This window comes from Ochotona princeps, chromosome 22 (assembly GCF_030435755.1).
Source record: "Ochotona princeps isolate mOchPri1 chromosome 22, mOchPri1.hap1, whole genome shotgun sequence".
Lineage (NCBI taxonomy): Eukaryota > Metazoa > Chordata > Mammalia > Lagomorpha > Ochotonidae > Ochotona > Ochotona princeps.
This window is the reverse complement of record NC_080853.1, coordinates 16550648-16572302: the sequence shown is the minus strand read 5'-3', so window position 1 is coordinate 16572302 and position 21655 is coordinate 16550648. Positions and strand designations below refer to the sequence as shown.

General features: G+C 52.5%; 1 protein-coding gene across 12 annotated transcripts in view; it reads left to right on the top strand.

The window, feature by feature from the left end:
- EPB41L1 (erythrocyte membrane protein band 4.1 like 1) overlaps window positions 1-12311 on the top strand; it is a 110323-nt gene extending 98012 nt beyond the window's left edge. For 7 of the 12 annotated variants that reach the window (XM_058679420.1, XM_058679414.1, XM_058679419.1 and 4 more), the window contains 7 exons: window positions 528-632; window positions 2767-2847; window positions 6532-6618; window positions 7408-7491; window positions 9498-9578; window positions 9928-10044; window positions 11956-12311. In XM_058679420.1, coding sequence (XP_058535403.1) covers window positions 528-632; window positions 2767-2847; window positions 6532-6618; window positions 7408-7491; window positions 9498-9578; window positions 9928-10044; window positions 11956-11964 — 564 coding nt within the window. In that variant the 3' untranslated portion in view covers window positions 11965-12311. The remainder of the gene's footprint in view (window positions 1-527; window positions 633-2766; window positions 2848-6531; window positions 6619-7407; window positions 7492-9497; window positions 9579-9927; window positions 10045-11955) is intronic. The other 5 variants (XM_058679417.1, XM_058679421.1, XM_058679415.1 and 2 more) reach the window with 3 other exon arrangements.
- The last annotated feature ends 9344 nt before the right edge of the window (window positions 12312-21655 follow it).

Below are 21655 nucleotides of genomic sequence, written 5' to 3'. Positions count from 1 at the left end.
GTTGCGGTCACAACTGGCCCCAGCCTGCGTGAAAGCCCACTTGCTCTCCATGTGCCCCAGTGCTTGACACTGCCCGCTCCCCTCATTAGAGTCTCCATCCTCCGGGGTGGCTCCTGCTCTAAATGATAATTCATAACAGAGCAGCCAGGGGGTGGGGGGACCGGGTGCAGATCTTCACCAGGGACATCTGTTGGGACCAGGGACATGGTGTGCATGAGGAAAACCCTCATCCTGGGGCTGGCACATAATGTCTCTGGAATAGCGGGTGCTGTCAGTGATGGCCTCCAGGCCCGGTCCATAGCCACACTGAGGTGGTTGGGGCAGGCCTGCCTGGCACTGGTGCTGGCTCCCTCCTGGGCTATGTGTCTGTGCCATCACACCACACCCTCCTCTGCCCTAACCTGCGCTCTGTACCAGAGTTGCCAGCTCTGGGGACAGGAAGCAGCCTGACAGCCTCACCCCACCACCACACACAGAGTCATGCTGGCTTGCATCATGGAGAATCGTCCCTCCTTGTCTCCTTACAGCCCGTGAAGACAGAGACCATGACCGTTAGCAGCCTGGCCATTAGGAAGAAGATCGAGCCGGAAGTCGTGCTGCAGAGCAGAGTTTCCACTGCAGACAGCACCCAGGTACCCCATGTCCCTCCAACGCGCAGAGTCTGGGCCTCAGTCCTGAAGGTCACCTCTGCTGTTCCATCCCAACTTCCCCAAAGTCCCTGCCTTGATTCCAATGCTCTTCAGAGCCTCAGTGTCCCCTCTGAACTCCAGGGACTCAGAGTGGGTTTGGTTCTTGTCCTGGGTAGACCACGGCTCTGAAAGCCTTGCTGCCTCCAACTATAGAATGGTGCTGGTTCTGTCTGCCCTTTGTTCTGGGAGTGTTGGAAAGAAGAACGGCTAAAGGGCTGGGAGCCTGGTTTTCAGCTGCTTGGGGCTATCCTGGCGGCTGCTTGGGGAGAGAAGACAAAGTGATGGTAACCCAACCCAAATGATCCTAGCTTACCTAGGATCATTTCTATGTGTGGGGGTTCAACAGGTGGACAGTCAGGAGTCATTTGTCTTAGCAAGGTGAAGGCCACTCAGCACCCTGGAGAAAGGTGTCATGGAGAGACACAGGTGCATTAATCCAGATGTTTCTCGCTGCTTTTGTGACCCCTGGCTTTGAAGATGAACATGAGTGCCTGACAGGTGCTCTCCTGGTTCTTTCTGGCCAAAAGAGCTGCAGGCCAGGGGCGTTTTTTGCCCTAAGTTCTATCCTTGTCTCTAGAACTGAAATGATATGCAAACCAACACCATGTAGGCAGCTGTTTCAGAATCATTTCTCCCCTGTTCACAATTGGGTTGTAGGAGATTTTGAAGGCTCAAAGGGCAGGCCAAGAGCCTTGAGTTCTGCTGGGCTATGAGACCTTGGGCAAGCTGTTCCCTCTCTGACCTGCTTTGACTGCTAACATGGGTTTTCATTCAGAAAAGCAAAAGGAAATTAAATGGCCCCCAATCCCAGTACAGCCCAGTAACCCTTACTGATATGAAAACAAAATATTCCATTATGAAAATTTTCTTATACCACTTAGAAAAATATTTATGCATATGACAATATAGATACCTTTTTCTCAATACACTTAGAAAATTTTACATAAACATGATCACCCTCTTCTTTTTTTAAGGTTATTTTATTTGAATGACAGAGTTATGGAGAGAGAGAAAGAGAGGTACAGACACAGGTCTTCCATCCACTGGTTCACTCCCCAAAGGGCTGCAATGATGAAGGCTGGGCCAGGCTGAAGCCAGGAGCCAGGAGATTCTTCTGGGTTTCCCTCGTGGGTGCAGGAGCCCAGGTATTTGGGTCATCCTCCACTGCTTTCCCAGGACATTGGCAGGGAGTTGGATCAAAAATGGAGCAACTGGCACGCAAATCAACACCCATATGGGATACTGGCATTGCAGGCACCAGTTTTACACCACAATGCTGACCCCGATTGCCCTCTTTTAAACCCTACCTATTTTCCTGAAAAATGAGATCACTTGCTATTGACATATATGGACTCTTCACCATTCTTAGAACCATTTAGGAAGAAAACCCTTGTTTTATTTTGCTGTCCCCTGTCGGTGGTCCCTGTGATTATTTCTGAGTGGTTTTTTTCTAAGTTTGTGTGTGTGTGAGAGAGAGAGAGAAAAAAGAGAGAGAGAAGCAGTCAGAGGAGAAAGAGACACAGAGAGAACTCTCATCCACTGGCTCCTTCCCCACGTGTCCACAACAGCTGGCTGGGCTGAGCTGGGGCCAGAGCAAACAGCTGGAAACACCATCCAACTACTTGAGTCTTAACCACATGCTACCCCGATCTGTGCTGGCAGAAAACTGGCATCAGGAGCCAGAACTGGAAATCAAATTCGGGCATCTTAACCACAAAGCCAGACGCCTGCCCCTCTCTCTTTTAAAAATGATGCCCAGTTGCTACCATGAACCTCCTCCTTGTTCACACATCTTGGCAACCTTTTCCAAGTTGTTACTCAGTGAGTAAATTCCTAGGGTCAGAGGTTACACACATGGATTTTGGGGTAGAATTTGCCCTATGACTGTTTTTGCTTTGTCCAACACAATGGTGGAAACGAAGTAGAGGGTCCATGAGGCTGCTCCACTGCTTGGTGTAGACTGCCCCATTCGTGCTCACCCCTAGGGCCCGGCATTTTGTCCCTGGGAATGCCATGGGCCAGGTGGCACATGCTGCAGGTGCTCTGGCTCTAAGACAACTCCTCCTCTGGCTGGCAGGTCGATGGGAGTGCCCTGATGGGGAAGGAGCTCATCAGCACCACTCCCTCCATCACTACAGAGACCATATCCACCACCATGGTAAGTCCCCCCATGGGACACCTTCCCCCACGCACCCAGTGAGTGGCCAGCTCACTGACTCGCCAGCCTCCTTGCCTCGGGTGGGGCAGTCCACGGTGTTCATCGCAGTTAGATCACGGTTTTGCAGTGCACTCCTCTAGGGGTGGAGTCCATGAGGCCCAGCCTCACAGGGTAGAGGGCAGTGAGTGGTGCCCCTGGATCATTGCCACACACACCTCAGCTTGGGATTCCTGGATGCAACTGAGCCAGTCTTTGCGGAGTACCCTTTCCTGGCGGCTTGAGCCACTTCCTAGCCCTGGTCAGCAGCAGTGACCCTGAGTAGGAAGCAAAATTTTGAGGGACTTCCTGAAGGGCCTTGTGGTTCTACTGCTTATTTGCTCTCTGAGCCAAGAAGGAAGGGCCTTGCCCTGGCCTCATCTCTAAATTGGGAAGATCCCCCATTCAGCCTGGTTCCTGGGCTTTTAAGAGACTCCAGCAGCCCCAGGCACTTTAACAGTGAGCCAAGTGAGATAGCAGCCAGGGCCCTGGCTACCATGCCAGGCAGTGGACCAAAAACTCAGAGGGGGTGTTCTGTTGGACTTCTCACCAAGACAGCGGGGCTGCACTTTCTTCCATAGCCTCTGTAGATGAGGAAGCTTACATTCAGAGAAGTCTCAATCCCAGGCGGTGCCAAGTTAAGCCAGGCCTTCAGATCTCAGGGGCCCACCCCGCTTCTAACCCTGCTCCCTCACCCTGACCGCTGCGGACACCACCACCTGGGGCTGGGATGGGGGTTGGGGCTGGAGAAGGAAGAGGCCCCCATGTCACATCTGCCTCGATCTGGTGAGCAGCACATCTGCAAAATTCCCTCTCCTGCCAAGTCCCTGATGCTCTCCCCAAGGGAAAGAATTCTGTTACTTTAGACTACGTAGCAGGTCATTCTTGCATAAGCAAAGACTCCAAAGTCGAGGAGCCCATACTGGTACCCAGCTTACACACATTTCTTCCTGCTTCCTTAGTTCCTCATACTCCCCTCAGCCTTTTCCCATGGGGCACTGGGATACTGTTAGGGTTAACTTCAAACTCACTCTTCTGGTGAGCAATGTTACATCGTTCATGTACTCATCCATTCATCTGCACACTCATCCATTTGTTCCAGAAACATCTATCAGTCCCTTCTGTCTGCCTGCCAGAGGGACATCGAGGTGAAGGAACACACTGCCTGCTAGGTCCCATTCATTCACGTCATCACTGCAAGTACCCACATAAAAGTGGCCCCATGTGTAGGCTCTGGGCACATAGTGGTGAACAAGGCCCACCTTTCCTACTTCTCATCTGGGTGACCTTGAGCAAGTTAGAGCCAAACTCCTGCAAGCCTCAGTTTCTCCTGCTGTAAAATGGAGTGAGAGCACATGTACATAAGGGTCATCATGAGGATGAGCCATGGTAACATGGGCCCAGCCCAAGACTCATGCCTGGCACACAAGAAGACTGTGAGGCTGTGAGCTGCTGGTGCTGTTCTGAGAAGCTCAGGGAGGATGCCTCTGCCAGGAGGGGCCAGCGAAGGTTGTAACTGAGCTATGGGGGTGGGGGTTACAGAGAACCAGGGGCAGTCATGGGAGAAGGCTGTCTAGGCAATGGGAACGGCAACACAAAGGCCAAGGGGTGAGGAGGCAGAGCCTGTCGGGGAGAAGCTGAGTGGTCCACAAGTAAGATCAGGGCCAGGTGCACACAAGAGGAGCAGAAGAGGAAGGGGCTACCGAGGAAGACTTGGCTGAGGCTCCCACATACCAGCTCACAGCTTCATTCCAGAAACTGGAGGAGTCGTTCACTCGTTAAGGCATGACATCACCAAATAGGGGCTTCTGTGTTTTAGGGAGATAAGCATGAACTAAGCCAGAACTTCCTTCCTTTCTGCTTCCCTCCTTGCTTCTTTTCCTAGGTAGATGTGTGTCAAATGCCCATGTCATGCAACATGTTTTGCCAGGCCCTGTGAATCCAGCCCTGAAGCAGAGAGGAGAAGGCAGGAAGCTAGCAGAGGGACTGGGCTCCAACCAGGGCAGGGCAAGGAGGTGACCACAGAGCAGGGATCGGGCTTGAGAATTTCAGGAGGGAAAGGCATTCTACCAGGGAAAGGTCCCTGGTAGAAGATTCAGACAACAGAAGACAAATGCTGCTTGTTAGCCACCAGTTCCCAAAGCATGGTCTCAGCCACTTGTCGGGATGGCAGTGCTCAACCCAGCTTCAGGTCCCTTGAACCTGCCAGGTGAGCTCCCCAAGTTGAAAGGTACCAACAGGAATAACATGTGGCAGAAGAATGTTTCTAGGGGACAGGAGTGTGCTAGCTGGAGGAAACAGCACAATCTATCCAGGAGGTGCCTGTGCGGCCCTTATAGGGGGATGTGTCTGGGAGGCTGTTGATTGTGAAGGGCAAAACAGAGGTCCAGAGACAGCATCAGGCACACGGCAGCACTGGGATTCAAGGACAGAGCACCTGCTGACCACTGGACAGACAAGAGTGGGCCCTGGGATGGGGCCAAGGTGGCAGCAGTGGAAGCCAGGCCCTGTCCCAATGTTTGGGGATGGGTGGGCACCAAGCTCATTGGCAATGCCAGGAAGAGACAGTGGTTAGAACCTGAGGTGGTAGTAGGGCCACTGGCTGCGGGTGACAGCTGCAGAAGTGAAGCGCTGGCACTCGGGCCTCACAGATGCCAAGTCAATTTCTGGCTGGAGGACTTGAGAAAGCCACTTAGTGTTCTATAGTCCTTCAGGGTAGAGTGGAGACATTTTCTGTGGTTGTCATGAGGACTGAACATGATAATGCATGTGACATTCTTAGTTGAACGTCAAGCACTTAGCAAAGACTCAGAAAACAATGGTAACTGGGTGCTGCAGTTTAGTGGGTTCAGACGTCACTCAGGACACCAACATCCAATAGCAGAATCCATGCTGCTCTGCTTTTAATTCAGTCTTCCTGCTAATATGTCCTGGGAGGCAGCAGCTAATGGCTCAAGCACTTAGGTCCCTGCCACCCAGATGGGAGACCGAGTAGAGTTCCGCTTTCTTGGCTTTGGCCTGGTCTGGCCCTGCCTGTTGTAGGCATTTGGGGAATGAACCAGTGGATGAAAGATCTTTCTCTGTCACTCTGTCTTTAAAAGTAGATGAAAATAGTTAAATATTAAGAAATAATTTTAAAAAACAGTCAAGTTACAGCAGAGATATAAAAATAGACAATATTAGTTTGGCTGCCTGTATTCCGGGTTGTCTCTTGCAGATTTGAGGATGGGGAGCCTCTTTTCCTCTATCAGCCTCCCTTGGTCCCTGTGGGAATGGGGCAGGGGGCTCCCTTACTAAAGCCAAATCCATGAGACCCACAGAGAGAAAGCAGCTGTGACCCCTGCAAAGTCACGTGGCTAGAATGTGGCAGGATGGGGACAGGCGGACCCCTGAGTGTCTCAGCTTGTCTGTCAGGACTTGAGGGGAGCAGTGCCACAGCTTGCTCTGTACCTTGTCCCTGACACCAGGCCCTCTATCACAGCATTTGGATGAATGAGTGTGCGAACGAGTTTGCGAGCAACGAATGAGAGAAGAGAGTGAGCAGGGCAACAACCTCGTGGCCATAGGAGCCATGTAGCCACGTGCTGCAGTCACCCTGGGGACATGCCCACCCGAGACCTGGCCATCTGAGCACTGTTGTTTTCCCAGGAGAACAGTCTCAAGTCCGGGAAGGGGGCAGCTGCCATGATCCCAGGCCCACAGACGGTGGCCACGGAAATCCGTTCTCTTTCTCCGGTAAGTGGGCAGGACCAGCTCAGACTAAGGGACTCCAAGCTGAGGATGTGGGCTACGTAGGCCCGCAGCAAGTAGAGCATGGAGCCCTGAGCCACCTGCTTTTTTTTTTAAAGGATAGGACCAGGAAACTGGGTTGCTTGCAGATGCCCACACAATCTCATCAGTTGCCTTCTGCTCTCCTACCCCCCCACTCAGATCAACAAAGCATTCTAATGTGGGCATGAAGCAGCCTCTCACCTTATTGGTGCCCGGGGCTGCATTTTTACACCTGCCCTTCCCACTGAACAAGAAGAGCCCTGGACTGGTGGTCCGGAGGTTGCATTCCAGGTCTGCTCCTACGGGATCTCCCCTGGAGCCCAGAGTCTGTTGCTAAATGGTCTCTTTCATCTCTTGCCTTCTCTAAGACTTGTTCTTCTAGTCTAGCCCTAGAGAGGGTGTGTTCCTGGCTGTGACAAGGTTGGGAAGTCGGGTCTGGAGGGCTTCGCTTCCACCTCGGATCCCTCCATTTATTTTTTCTAAGATTCGAGGGTTCTTTGATTCTAGAGTACTGTCAGGATTCCGTGACTCAGGATCTAGGAAACTCAGGTTCCAGGGTTTCGAGACTTGTATGGGTCTTGGATTCAGACAATTCCAATAGTTTCAAATTCTTATAAGTTCAGAGCATCTCAGCCTCTAGCCTCATCTGCCCAGGGTCCCTGCTCCTCGCTTGGTTTCTCTTTGTGCCCCCACCCCTACAGAGCCCAGAGCCCTCACTTGATGCCCGGGGTGGGGGGTGGTTGTATTCTGCAGATCATCGGGAAAGATGTCCTCACCAGCACCTACGGCGCCACTGCGGAAACCCTCTCCACCTCCACCACCACCCATGTTACCAAAGTGAGTAGCAGCAGGTGCCCTGGGCCCCAGCCCAGCTGTAAGGTGGGAAGGTCATCATCAGGGCTGTGCTTGGATTCGGCCATCTGCAAGGCAGATGGAGAAGAGCTGTGGCGTTGGCTGTCGCACCGTGTGCCTTGCCCTGTGCCAAGATCTGCCCTCATGACAGTGTTCACTGGGCTGGGAAGACAAGTCGCTGTCTGTCTCAATTATTGTGGACCCTGGTGTATGTGCTTTGCACCTGGGATCTTCAAAAAGTCCATGGGAAAATGCATATTATTCTTAAAAATCATCATGGATTTCAAAGTAGATTGCATCAAAGTCACCTGCTCCTCTAACTCACATGCTCCCATGAACTTTTTGAGGTGTCCTTGTAAACCCTCAGTCCTGGAGGGATCTAGAGGAAGTGATGTGTGGGAGCCTCCCCTCCTGGCATACTCGGGCTTTGAGCAGGGTCTCAGGAAGCCAGCTAGGACTCCCCCTCAGGAGGAGGAGGTGGTGGCAGGTGCCCTAAACAAAGTGGAAGGCAGAGTGAAATTGTGTACTCGCTTGTATGTTTGCCAAGCGCATGTTGGCTGCCATATGAGGCGGCTTGACATGGTATGAGCTGGGCACACTTGCAGCTGACGGCATGGAACTGGGCAGTTGAGTTGGCCCTGAGGCAGGAGCAGCATCATGCAAAGGCCAATGATACAGGTGCTAGGAGAACCATGGCTGTGGAGGAAGTGAGTCTAGGGACACTCACAGAGCCTTGGAGGATTCTAAGTTGGAGAGGGACCCACTGAAAACAGATATGAGGGGGCAGTGCCAGGTCTGCCAGGACAGGTAGATGGGGGAGAGAGGAGGGAGAATTACGAAGCCAAACTGCTTTGGAGAGCCTGGCCCTAGGGTGGGAGTCCTAGTAGGGGACAGAAAAAAGAGGGCCAAAACAGGAAGGCATTCCCAAGGAGCCAGTCAAGTCCTGGGAGGCAGGCTGACCGACGCAGCCACACCCATGTGGCCAGAAGGCAGGCAGGTGGTGCCCAGCCAGCACTGCAGGCCTGGAGGAGTCATGCTGAGCTCAGGTGAGGTGGAGGAGGCCTTTGTCGCAGCCCCTGCCACAACCTGGGCAGTGTTGCAGCACTGCCTCAGCTTCCCCCAGAGAGATGCCTCTCTCCCCACCACCACCTGAGGGCCATCATGACTGCTCTGAATGCTCTGAGAAAGCTTGACACCTCAGTCCCCAGGGCAACAGCCCAGAATGCTCCCCTTCCTTCTGACCACAAGCTCCTTCTTCCTTCTGTCCACTCCTGACTCCTGTCCCCGCCCTCCTGTAGTAAGCCAGCAAGTCAGTCCCCCCCCTTTTCCCAAGCTGCACCCAGCCCGTACCCACTGGACAGCAGTGATGGCAATAAGAAACATCAATGTGATTCTCTCTTGTGAAATCGTTCAGAGTCATGTAAGATAGAATCTTGTCGCCATTCACATTTCATTCATGTGTCCATTCAACAAATCTGCATTCAGCACCACTCTGGTCACATTGGACAAGGGAGCCAGCAGAGAGTGGGGAAGGGCGTACAGAGACGGACAGGAGATAGGCCCTGCCCGTCCTAGCTCAGAGCCTGGTGAGCAGGGCGAGGCCACGTACATGCTGAAGGCCAGCACCCAGCAGAGAGACCTAGAGCCTGCAGAGACACAGCCTCGGTGCCTGGAGAGTCCAGCGGGGCAAGAAGGCCTCGAGGGGTTACCAGGCAGGGCCAGGCAGCCAGGCAGCCTCTGGGCTTGGTGGGGAAGGCCTGAGACAGGAAATCTGGGTAGTTGAGGGAGTGGCAGCAAACAGGTGAGATCTGCAGTGGGATCCAAAACTAAAAACAGGAGGCCCTCCACCCCCACCCCTGGGGAGCCCAGGAGAGTAGAGATAGAGAAGTACTGGTCCTCAGCTCCATCCTCGAGAGCAGCCCCTGGAGGTCCTTGTCACAGCTGCTGCCCCAGCACAACCTGAGTGACCCGAACTCCCTCTCCCTCTACAGACTGTGAAGGGAGGGTTTTCTGAGACGAGGATCGAGAAGCGAATCATCATTACTGGGGACGAAGATGTGGATCAAGACCAGGTACGGGTTAGGGCATGGGACTCTTGGATGGCCCCGTCCCCAGTTCCTCCTGTATTGGGGCACTGCTCAGGCTGTCCACGTCTTGCTCATCCTGTTCAGATGAGGAGTCCCCCACTGGAAGAGGCATGAAACGAGAGCCAGAAGGAGCTAGGAAATCCAGGCTCTCATCCAGAATCTCGTCCTCCCCCATCTTTCACCATTTGACTACTGCCCCTCCTTGGGACTCAGTCTCCCCAGCTGTGCACCCAGGGGTTGCTGTTCCCCCCCTCCACCCCCAGACTCTCCTGTATCTGAAGTTTCCAACCCCTCACTTCACTGCTGTTTCTAACCTGCTGCCTCACTCCCCTAGGCCCTGGCGCTGGCCATCAAGGAGGCCAAACTGCAGCATCCTGACATGCTGGTGACCAAAGCTGTGGTGTACAGAGAAACAGACCCGTCCCCAGAGGAAAGGGACAAGAAGCCACAGGTAAGGAAGACCCCGGGGCTGAGCAGCCATGTGGTGGGTTGGTCGGGAGGGTGGGAGGGAGGGAGAGCAACATCAAATGCCTTTGAAGGCAACTTTCACCTGATAATCCAGGCGGCCTGACCCCTAGTGTGGCCTTGGCCACCTCTGTCCCCACCCTCCTGGCTTATGGCCACAGGAGAGACACAGCTCCACCAGAGTGGGAAAGGAAGGGGAAAATGCTCCTTTGGTTTCCAGACCCAGACCCAGAAAAGGAGAGAGAAGGACAGCGCAGGGCAAGGGTTGAGGACCACAGGGGGAGGCGCACACAATCCCATCAGCCATTGCCTGGAAGCCAGAACCCTTGTCCCTGAGTAGTAGGAAGTAGACCACTTGCCATGCTGGGCTGCCTGGGCTAGGGATGCTTTGACCCACACTGCCCAGGATCTTTCCTTGCTCTTGGGTCTTTAGGGCACCCCTGTGCAGCCTGATGGAGGAGGTGTGAATGCTGAGGGCCTGTGAGGGGAGAGGCAGGACCGGCTCGTCAGGGTATGACCCTGGACTAGAGTCTGCCTTTGCAGACACTGCACTTCCTCATTTGCAAAGTGGGGAGAGGAGCAAGCCCCCTTCAGTTCTGTCTTCCCAGGGTGTCTGTGGTGTGTTGTTTCTCATCCCTGCCCCACTGCCTGTCTTATTTCTCCTCCTCTGTCCTAGGACATTCGCAGCCCAGCCCCCAGGCTCCCACCTGTCCATGCCCCCACGTGCTGTCTGTCCCTCCACTTCTGGGGAGACTTTTGCAGCTGCCCACTCTGCTGCTCCCCTTGCTGCCTCCTGCCCTCCTCCTCACCTCTCTGTAGCTTTCTGTGACGCCATCGCCCCTGTAACACCACACCCCCACAGTAAAAGTCACCTTGTCCATCTTGCCTCAGATAGCCAGCAATTTCTTTCTGGCCTTTCCCGCCCACCTGCTTTTCTATTCATTACAGCCAAGTTCTCCGTGGAGTGAAGCTCACTGACTCTGGGGAAACATCTCTGAATTAGAATACTCCCTTCTGGGGCCAGTGCAGTGGCTCAACAGGCTAATCTCCTGACTTACAGCACCAGCATCCATGTTGGCACAAGTTCTAGTCCTTGCTGCTCCACTTCTCACTCAGCTCTCTGTTTTATGGCCTAAGAAGGCAGCGGAGGATGGCTGAGCTCCTTGGGACCTGGCACCCACGTGGAAGACCTCGAGGAAGCTCCTGGCTCCTGTCTTAGGATCTTATTATTGACAATTACTTTGACTTCTCAGGATCTTCCGTGGTTCCATACAGATTTTAGTTTTTTCCTAGTTCTGTGAAAAGTGTCACTGGTATTTGATAGGAATTGCCTTCAATGCACATGTCACTCTGATCTACGTACATTGTAATGAATCGAACTCCAGCCCACACAGTCAAACACTGAGTCAAAACTGAGTTGGAAACTGGCCCCAGCTTCTTTATTGAAACGCTGCTGTCTAGGGATTAATCTCTAGGACATAGTGGGCCCAGAGAGAAAGTAAATGAAAAAATGAGTGTGGGCCATCGTGACTACACATTTCCAAGTGTCGAGTTGAGGAAAAGTGGAACGGCAGGGCAGGGATCTTGCTTCCCAGGGTCAGCAGACCTCTCAGCACAATTGGGCCAAAGGAAAAGAGCTGGCCTCCTCCGCCCCCTCCTCCCACCCACCCAGCTCCACAACAACAACAAAAAGCTGACACCTGTAGGTTCTGCAGTAAGGTAGTTGTGAGTCAACCCTCACCCACTGGGCAGAGACCCTGAGGCCTCAGATAAATCCCTGTACTGCCCCAAGTCCCAAAACACCTTGCCACATCATGAAAGACAAGGAGCAAACTGACTACTAACTTTTCTCCTTCTTCTCCTCCTTCTGCAACCCCTTCTGTCTCTGGCCCCCAAGGAATCCTGACCTCCGTGAGGCGATGCTGGCATTCCCAGTCCAAGCCAAGCCAGAGAACCGTTAAGAAGGGGCCTTCACTCTGGATTCTCCAATGCAACACCCACGTCCCAGCTGCACAAACTGTCACTGATGAGAGACTGGGAAGGAAAAAAGCGTATATATATAGAGATATAGAGATATACATATATAAACAGGCCATACCGCGTCCCTGCCCCGCTGCGGGGCAGCCGCCACGGTTGCCAGCAGCAAGCGGCCGACATCCGAACACCCACGTTTCCTTTGCAGACAAATTGACGAATTGGCAGGATTCTCTGGCCCCTCCACCTCCCCCCACCCCAGGAACTAAAACAACAAAACCAAACAAAATGACAGCTGTATCCATTACTCCCCGCCTGCTCTGCCAAGGGAGGACAGCCAGCCAGAGCGCGATGCTTGCGGAGGCACCACCGACCCCTGGTGCTGCATGCCCCCTGCTGTGGGTGGACAGGGCATCGCGTTCCTTCTGCTCCAGCACCCTCTGCCCACCCACACGCAAAGGAAAATGCTGGTGCAGCCAAGCGGGAGAAGTCGCAACCACAAGACATACACAGCCAACCATTTCCTGAGAAAGAAAGAGAATCGCGACTGGGGAAGGAGAGGAGGAGGAACACTGGAGTGTTAACTCTGGGTGTCCACACTGAGCTGTAAAATCCACCTTCATTTCCTTCCTCCCTCCCTGTGAACTCTGGCTGTCTCCTCCTCATTCTGTGTCTCTCTTTCCCAACCCTCCCCCCCGCTACGCCTCCCCCCCCAGCCCCCACCACGTACCAGTCCAGCCGCAAAGGCCACAGATGACTCGCATTCAAAAGAGGAAAAAAAATAAAGAAAGCAAGCCAGAGCCGAAAAAGGAAGACGCAGGAAGGGGACGCAGACGCCGTGGCTCCCACTTGCCCAGGCTGCAGGTGCAGCTGGTAGGAGACCTGTGCGGATGTGCTTTTGAGTTATGTATATTACATATAGCAGGGGCAAACATGAATACAAACAGTACTGGTAAGTATGAAGCTGACGTATTACAGTGACAATTCCCCGACTGTGATTGACGTATCCCGAGATTCCCAGATGTCACTGACCTGGCTCTGCCGAGGAGAGCTGGATTCTGGATGTGGCCGGCTCATGGTAGGAGCTGGCGCTTCCGGTGTAGTGATCCCATGTGTGGTGTTTGTAAACTGGTCCATGGGTGGGGACAGGTGGATGCTCCTGGACAGGGAGGCGGGTGCTTTGCAGGAAGGAGGCTATGGAGACACAATCCCGAACATGCCTTCTCCCCACTCTGTGCAGTAGCCGCCAGGGTCCTGCTCAGCCACAGGGACCCCGCAGTAGAGGTCCCCTGGCTCAGTCCTCCTACCTCCCTAGAGGGCCTGCCTTGCTTTTCCGTCTTCTCTCTCTCTCTCTCTCTCTTTCTCCGGTTTTATGTTTTGCCACGTGTTTTGCCCTTATATGACCACATTGTGATAGTTAACTCTGTATCCCAAGGTAGGTAGTGCCCTTGGCCATGGTCACCAATGCTGGGTTTCACCTGGTTGCCATCTTCTCTTCTCCCCACTCCATGGTTCTGAATCATTCTCTACTTCCTGAGCCAAAGTAGCCATGCCCAAGAGGCCAAGGACCTGTATCCAGAACAAGGGAGGCAAAAGGCGGTACTGCTCCACGCCTCCCACTCCAGGTGAGGCTTTGGCTTTGGACCCCTTCCACCATCAGCACTGGAGCTCTGAGTCTGTGCCTCGGGTCTACAGGAGCCCTCGGAGAAGGCCCCGTTCCAAGCCCGCCTTTGCCCCTAGGAGCACATGGGTATCCCCAGGTTCGCCAGGCTGTCTCTGTGTCAAGCTCAACAGCTGTCCCTGTCTGAGGGCCCATGGCCTACCACTCTTCACTTTCTAGTCCCTCTTCACTGCCCAGGCATACTCCTGGAGAAGGGGGTAGAGTCACTCAACAAGGGTCCTCAGAGAACCCACTTGTGGGCTAAAGGAGGAAATGTGAGGAGAGGAGAGGGGCACAGAAAGCCACCTGAGCCAGACCTATGTCCCCAGTCACAGCTGGCCCTATCTGCAAGAACTTGTACTCCCTGACCTGTTGGTCATTTCTGGGATTCCAGGCCAGATGCACCCCGTGTGGCTTGCCCATCAGTTACCCCAGCTACTTAGCTGGTGCTGGCCTGAGGCAGGGCAAGGAACCAGAAGAGCATTTGATCACTGTGTGCAGACGGGGCTCTGAGACAGCCAAGTTAGCCGGGCCTGGGAGGCAGGTGGTGGGCCACCTCCAGGACATCTGAGTGCAGAGTCACACAGCCTGTGTGCTGTGTACCAGACACTTTTCATAGGCACAGAACCTCCTGCCTGCCTTTAGTGCCACAGGCCCACTCTGCCTGGGCTCCTCAGAATTTGGCTCCAGTATCCCCCATCTCCAGGAACTAGGCAGCCTGAGCATGTGGGGTGCACCTCAGAGGGCATTTCCTCATCCTGGCCTTTGCAGCTGCTCCCAGGCCCTGAGGAGTGGGGCTTAGGGTGTGGCTTTTGGGCCACCAGCATTTGGGGAGGTCTCTACTCCATGGATGCGTGCTGTGCCGACATCCCTTCCACAGCGAAGCAGGCTGCACCTCTAGGGAGGAGCAGACCTGCCAAGCAAAAATCTAGGGCATGGTTTGCTTTCCAGCCTCCCCTCCATAGAGAATATAGATGTGTGTCTTGTCTGTCTTCAACCTACTTTTCTCTTTCTCTCTTTCTCATCTCTCACTCTTCTCTGCACTGCCTCTCTGCCCAGAGGCCACATGGCACAGTGGGAAAAGTCCCCGAGATCAGTCATGAAGAGCTCGGGGTGAGCACCAGGTTCAGCCCTGAGCTCGTCACAGACCGCAGGGCCAGTTCTATCCTCCCCGTCCAGCCTCTGTTCCCCCTACCTGCAGAATGAGCGAGGCAAACCAGATTTTTCTCCAGGGTCTTTTTCCACTCTGCTGCCTTAGAGCTGTTTGTTTTCTCTTACTTTGCTTTCTCTGGATCTTCTCCATCTGAGGGTACAGGGCGTGCCAGGATGGTTTCAGGTTTTTGAATCCTGCAAGCACATTCCAAGACTGGCCTGAAATTGCATGAGCAACATCACTCTTAAGTCATTTTTTTTTCCAGAAGCACCTTACAAACCAACTGCGATGCTGTCCTGTTCCTTTTAACTCACGCCTCCCTCTCCCATCTCGTCCCACGCTCCCCACCTCAGTGCTCCGTGCTGTACGCGTGTGCTCTCTGTTCTTGTATACTCAATAAAAGTGAAATAAATGTGTTTGATGCTGAACTGCCAGCTTCTTTAATGCCTCTCTGTGCCCTGCCCTGCCTCTCTGCTACTCAGGCAAGCTGGGATGGTGGGAAGGGCTCCGACTGGAATGGAGACAGTACAGCTCAGGACGCTTGCTTTCACAACCATTTGAATCCAGGTCTCTGCAGGTGGAGCAGCCCACAAACAAGGCTCCTGGTCCTGGGGAACTCACAGGCTGGTGGAAGGGGCCATCAGCAGAGGCAAAAGGGCAATAGCAATCGGAGCTCTCAGCACTTAGAGGGACACATGCTCTGCCAAGTGTCACCAAAGATGACTCCTTCAAGATAGCCAGGAGGGGATTTGTGAGCTGAATTCAGAGAAAGATCAAGTAAGGTGAAGAGCATGAGAGAGAACATTCTAGGTTAAGGGGACAGTAAGTCTCCAGGGCAGGACGCGTGAGGGAGGGTGTGGTGGCTTCTTCTTTGTGGGGCCTCTGCCTGTGGCTGTCATCCCCAGTAAGCACCAGCACACAGCAGTCTCCCCTCACCAATACCCTGTAGCCCCTGCCCCTACTATTCCCCTGAGTTGTCACACCCTCAGCCCGCCCAACCCCAAAAACTTATTGTTTTTAAATGGATGCCGTGGAAAAAAACATTTAAAAAGGAAACTGTATTCCTTCCGAAGAAAAGAGGTTCCATTAAAATAAATGAAAAGACTAGAACTGTAACTCACAGGAAATAGAGGCTTATTCTGTGAAGGTGCATGTCCATACTCATTTGTTTTGGGCCTTTTTTTATGTTTGTTAAAATATTTCAAATAATACAAGAGTGCAGTGAACACCAAGGGATTCCACAACTTTTAACCTCGTGTAAAATATATACATGCTGGGGCCCGGCGGCGTGGCCTAGCGGCTGAAGTCCTCGCCTTGAATGCCCCGGGATCCCATATGGGCCACTGGTTCTAATCCCGGCAGCTCCACTTCCCATCCAGCTCCCTGCTTGTGGCCTGGGAAAGCAGTAGAGGATGGCCCGATGCATTGAGACCCTGCGCCCGCGTGGGAGACCTGGAAGAGGTTCCGGGTTCCCGGCTTTGGATCGGCACACATCGGCCCGTTGCGGCTCACTTGGGGAGTGAAACATCGGATGGAAGATCTTCCTTTCTGTCTCTCCTCCTCTCTGTATATCTGACTTTGTAATAAAATAAATAAATCCTAAAAAAAAAAAAAATATATATATATATATATATATATATATATATACACACATGCTGGGCCCGGCGGCGTGGCCTAGCGGCTAAAGTCCTCGCCTTGAATGCCCCAGGGTCCCATATGGGCACCGGTTCTAATCCTGGCAGCTCCACTTCCCATCCAGCTCCCTGCTTGTGGCCTGGGAAAGCAGTCGAGGACGGCCCAAAGATTTGGGACCCTGCACCCGCATGGGAGACCCGGAAGAGGTTCCAGGTTCCCGGCTTCGGATCGGCGCGCACCGGCCCGTTGCGGCTCACTTGGGGAGTGAAACATCGGATGGAAGATCTTCCTTTCTGTCTCTCCTCCTCTCTGTATATATCCGGCTTTCCAATAATAATAAAATCTTTTAAAAATATTTATATATACATGCTATTTTGCTTGTAAGCACAGATACTAATACCACAATATAGATTCCCCACAAAGACCATGAGGAGTTACCATGTCAGAGTTATGATTCAGTGAAGATAATATTCATATGGACCAAATACTGTGGCATCCATACATTTTCATACTGTAGAGTGAACACAAAATATACTTTTCTATTATATATGGAAATTTGTGGATGCCACATACATATTGCAAGAGAAAACAGAATTTGTTTTTCTGTGCTTGGTTTTCTGTGCTTAGTACAGTAGTCTCTAGTTCCATCCATTTTCTTGCAAATGTCAGGATTTCTTTCTTTTTTATGGCTGAGTAATAATTCCATCGTATGTGTATGTCACATGTTCTTTATGCAGACATCAGTTGATGGACATTCAGGTTGATTCCATATCTTTGATATTGTGGATTGGGCAGCAATCAACATGTGACTGCAGGGATCTCTTACATTCACTGGCTTCATTTACTTTGGATCTATTTCCACAAGTGACATACCAGGGTGTTACAGTCCATCTAGTTTTAGCTTTCTGATGACTGTGTGTACGAGTTTCCACAGTGGTTGTACTGGCTTAGAAATCCTCTAGACCCCATGTCTTTACTGATGCTCACTACCTGGCAACGTGTGGAGGACAGCCATTCTACCTGGAGTGAGATGACACCTCTCTAGCTTTGATTTGCACTTCCTTGGCAGCTGGTGATACTGAGCAAGTTTTTTTTTTTTCACGTGTTTGCTGGCCATTTGTATTTCTTCCTTTGAAAAATGTTTAACTCAGATCCTTTGCCTGTTTCTTAGCGGGATTATTTATTCTGTTACGGTTGAATTTCTTGAGCTCCTTATGTATTCTAATCCTTTGTTAGATGCATGGTTTGCGAATATTTTCTCCCATTCTGTTGCTGATCCTTTTATCTGTTAACTATTTCCTTTGCAGTGCAGAAACTTCTTAGTTTGCTGCAATCTCACTTGTCTGATTTTGTTCTTACTGCCTATGCTTTGGGACCACCCTTGCATTTGTATTCTATCAAGTCACATACCCTTGGCCATCTTTTATTGTCTAACATTTCACAAGTGAGTTTTTGTCATATGTAATTTTTTTTGGTCAAAGTCCTCTCACATGTCATTTAAATATTTTTTCTTTTTTCATTTAAATATTTTTTCTTTTAAATATTTCTTTCTTTTTTCTTTTAACAATGGAAAGAATATTTTTCACAAAATGAGTAAAATTGCCATGCTGACAGAAACTTAGATCAAGATGAAAACAGTAATTGATCAGAACTCATGTAGTGGAAACACAAGGATTATAGAAAAAAAAAAAACAGAAAAACATGCTTCTAAAGCAGTGGCCACGCTATTAATCTCAAGGGACACCTTGAGGTTTCAAGACATGAGGTCACCATGATGGTCAGTTTCAGGAGCACCTGCCACCCCACAGCCACACGGGACAGCGACCGTCAGCAGAGAAGCCAGTGATCCAGATGTCTGTGAATTCAAAGGTCGGGAAACCTGGCTCTAAACAGACAAGTCATAATACACCAAGTGGGATTCCCAGACCTCTGTTCCCAGCTTCCAAGTCCTAGGCTTGGTGCCCTGGCACCTGGAAAAAGAGAGGGCACGGCTGGGACAGGGAGCTCAGAGCTGAGGCCTGGGAGTGGCATGAGGCAAGGCAGGAGCTGATCTGCTTCCTGCAGGAGATGCAGCCAATGGGACAGGCAGACATGGATAAGCATGACAGTGCAACCAGCCTCTGCTTAATCCTGCATCAGCTCGGCATGATTAACCGTGACGATAGGGCCTATCTTTTCAGCATCCCGCTGAGAATTGAATCCTGCCTGAGAGCTTGGCAGGCACAGCTGTCACGGATAAAACGTGACAGGCAAGCTTAGACACAGCAGTACCGGTGAGAATAGCCTGTCACACGTTCCTTGGATGTCATCCCTGCTGCCCTCCAGCTGGGGAACACCTCTCTGAACCCCAGTTTTCTCTTCCATGAATTGGGAATACCAAGACTAGCCTGGCAGTGTTAGGATTAGAAATAATATCTCAGTAGCCTGCTTTGCAGAGGTGATTTTCCCCAGCCAGCCCTCAGTCAAGTAAGATAGTCCCTTGCAGCAAGGAGATCACAGTGATCTCCCACCACTCCGCCTTCTTAGCAGGTCCCTGATTGGTATGAACACCTAGCACAAGGCTGGGTCCATACATACAAGCCACCGGCTCAGGCCAAATTGGTGTCATTGACATGTATAACAGCTGTGCCACCCAGGACTTTGCTGTCAGTGCTGCGTCCCAGGGAACTGGTGGCAGCTTCCCTCAATGTGAGTGTCACACCCGAGGCCCTATAGGACCCTGGGTGGTCACTGCCACTGGGACCAATGGAACTGCCGCTGCCCAGGCTGCTTCCCGCTGGGCTGAGTGTGGTGGCAGGCCAGCTCCCGACACTGTGACTTGCACAGGGACCAGCTGATTAGGTCACTTGCTGAGGATTTGACTGCGGTCACTTGGCAGCTAGGATTACTTGAGACTAGGGGTTCTTCTGCTCAGGGGTGACCCAGGAATCAGCCTCCAGCAGAAGCGGCTTACAAGTAAAGGAGAAAGTAGACTAGTGTTGTTCCCTATAGAAACGGCCTCCTTACAAAGCAGTTTGCCGGAGTATGAGGACCCAAGATGTAGCCAAAGGGAGATGGGCCTTCTTGCTGCTACATGTGAGCAGTAGCCATTTTCATATGTGTTCAAGAATTGGTGGCAAATGCCGGCCCATGTGCGGAATGTGGGGTTCTAATGAAGAATGTTCTGCTGGACGCTGAAGATCTGACTCAAGCGGATTCCGTTTTTTCTTAAAGTGTATGTGTTACTGTTCATTATTTGAAAGGCAGAGAGACAGGTAGAGAGAGATCGGCCATTTGCTGTTTCACATCTCACCTGGACTCAAAGCCAAATACTCCAAAATGAGATGCAAGCATCTCAAGTGATATCTCACCCAAAAGTCCATCCCTGATTTTTTTTTTTTTTAAAATAGAGAAAGACATGCAACCACAGGGATAGAACCACAGTACCAGGACTTGGGTCAGGCCAAAGCCAGGAGCCAGGAACTCCATCAAGGTTTCCCATCTAGTACTCCAGACTCTAGTACTGGATCCGCCACCTGCTGCTCCCAGGAAGCTGAATTGGATGCCAGGGATCTGGACCTTGATTTGGGACATGGGATAGGTTTACAGAGAGGAGATACAGAGAGAAAGATTTTCCATCCTCTGGTTCACTCCACAAATGGCTGATACTGCAAGAGCTGAACCGAGCCAAAGCCAGGGGCCAGAAGTTTCTTCTGGATTTCCCACGCAGGTACGGGGTCTCAAGGCTTTGGGCCGTCCTCCACTGCTTACCTAGGCCACAAGCAGGGAGCTGGATGGGAAGTGGTGTAGCTAGGACACGAACCGGCACCCATACAGGATCCCCGCGCATGCGAGGCGAGGATTTAGCCAGCTAAACATCGCGCCGCGCCCCTTGGCACCCCACCCAGCCCCCTCAAATTGGTTTCTTGCAGCCGGAACTGCTCCTTGTGCCTGGTCTGGTCGCCCTGTAACCCAGGGCTGCAAGATAAACTCTCCCCAACACGCTTTTTGCCTAAATCCTACAACCGTGATAACAAAAGCAAAGTACTCGGTTCACATACAGCGTAATGAAAGCCGTGATCCATAAACAAGAGCTGAAACGAGACACTGCGAGATGCAAAAGACAACACTTGATCCGACGGAACCTATAGGCCGACCGAAGGTTGCAGGGGGAAGTCTTTTTTAGATGCTCCCCACCGGCGCCCAAGCGGGAGGACTTCCGGCGCGTTTCCGCGGTACCTCAGGCCGCGGCTGGTGAGTGTCTTACGTCTTTTTCTTCCCGTATTGGCGTTGTTGTGCCCGTGGCCAGTCCACTTGACACCGCGAAGTGCCCGGACCCGGGCTCACCCCGCCGCGAGCGGACCAGGGTTCCTCGGGAGGCCTCCCCGTAGCTCCATGGGGCCCGCGGGGCCGGCGGCCCAGGCTGTCCCCGACCCAGTTCTCCTCGGCCCTCCGGTCGAGGGCGTCCCTGAGCCCTGCCTCTGAAGGTGTGTGTGTCGCAGACGCTGGGCTGCAGACCTGACTCTGGCCTCGTGAGTGGGGGGCGGCTCCACCAGGCCAGCGTGGAAGCGGGAAGGGCTGGGGCGCGGCTTCCCCATGCCTGGGTCGGCGCGGGAACGTGCTGGGGGTGGGGGGCAGGCTTTGCGGGTCACGGATCAGGTTTGGGCTTCCCTAAAGCTTCGTGTGAGTGGGGACGGACTAAGAGGTACCTGTGGCGGTGAGGTGGACTGTGGGCTGGAGGGCACCCTGGCGTGAGGGGTGCTGGTAGCTTGGTTGGGGAGGTGGCAGGGAGGAATGAATAGGGGCAACTGTGCCCCGCCCCCAAACAGTGGGAGCCACACACTGGGCGGGTTCCCTCTGCCAGCCCCTGCTGTGTGCCCGCCTCGTGTGGCACCTGTTGGAGCTGGGTTGAGAGGTCATGGTCAGCCAGAGGCTCACAGAGGCATTGGCCAGCATTTGTGCTGCATGGAGTTGCTGTGTATGCGGCAAACACTTATTAAGAACTTCCCAAGCTTGGTGTGATAGGTAAGGAAGGAAGGTGATATTACAAAAATACAAACCGTTTAGAACCGTGGCTGGTTTTTGACTTTGACCAACAGTAACAAATACGTTTTATGTCACCACCAAGTGAATGTATGCACCGGACATGAAGCTTTGGGAAACTACGGTTATCCTTACTACTCGTGATACATTCTG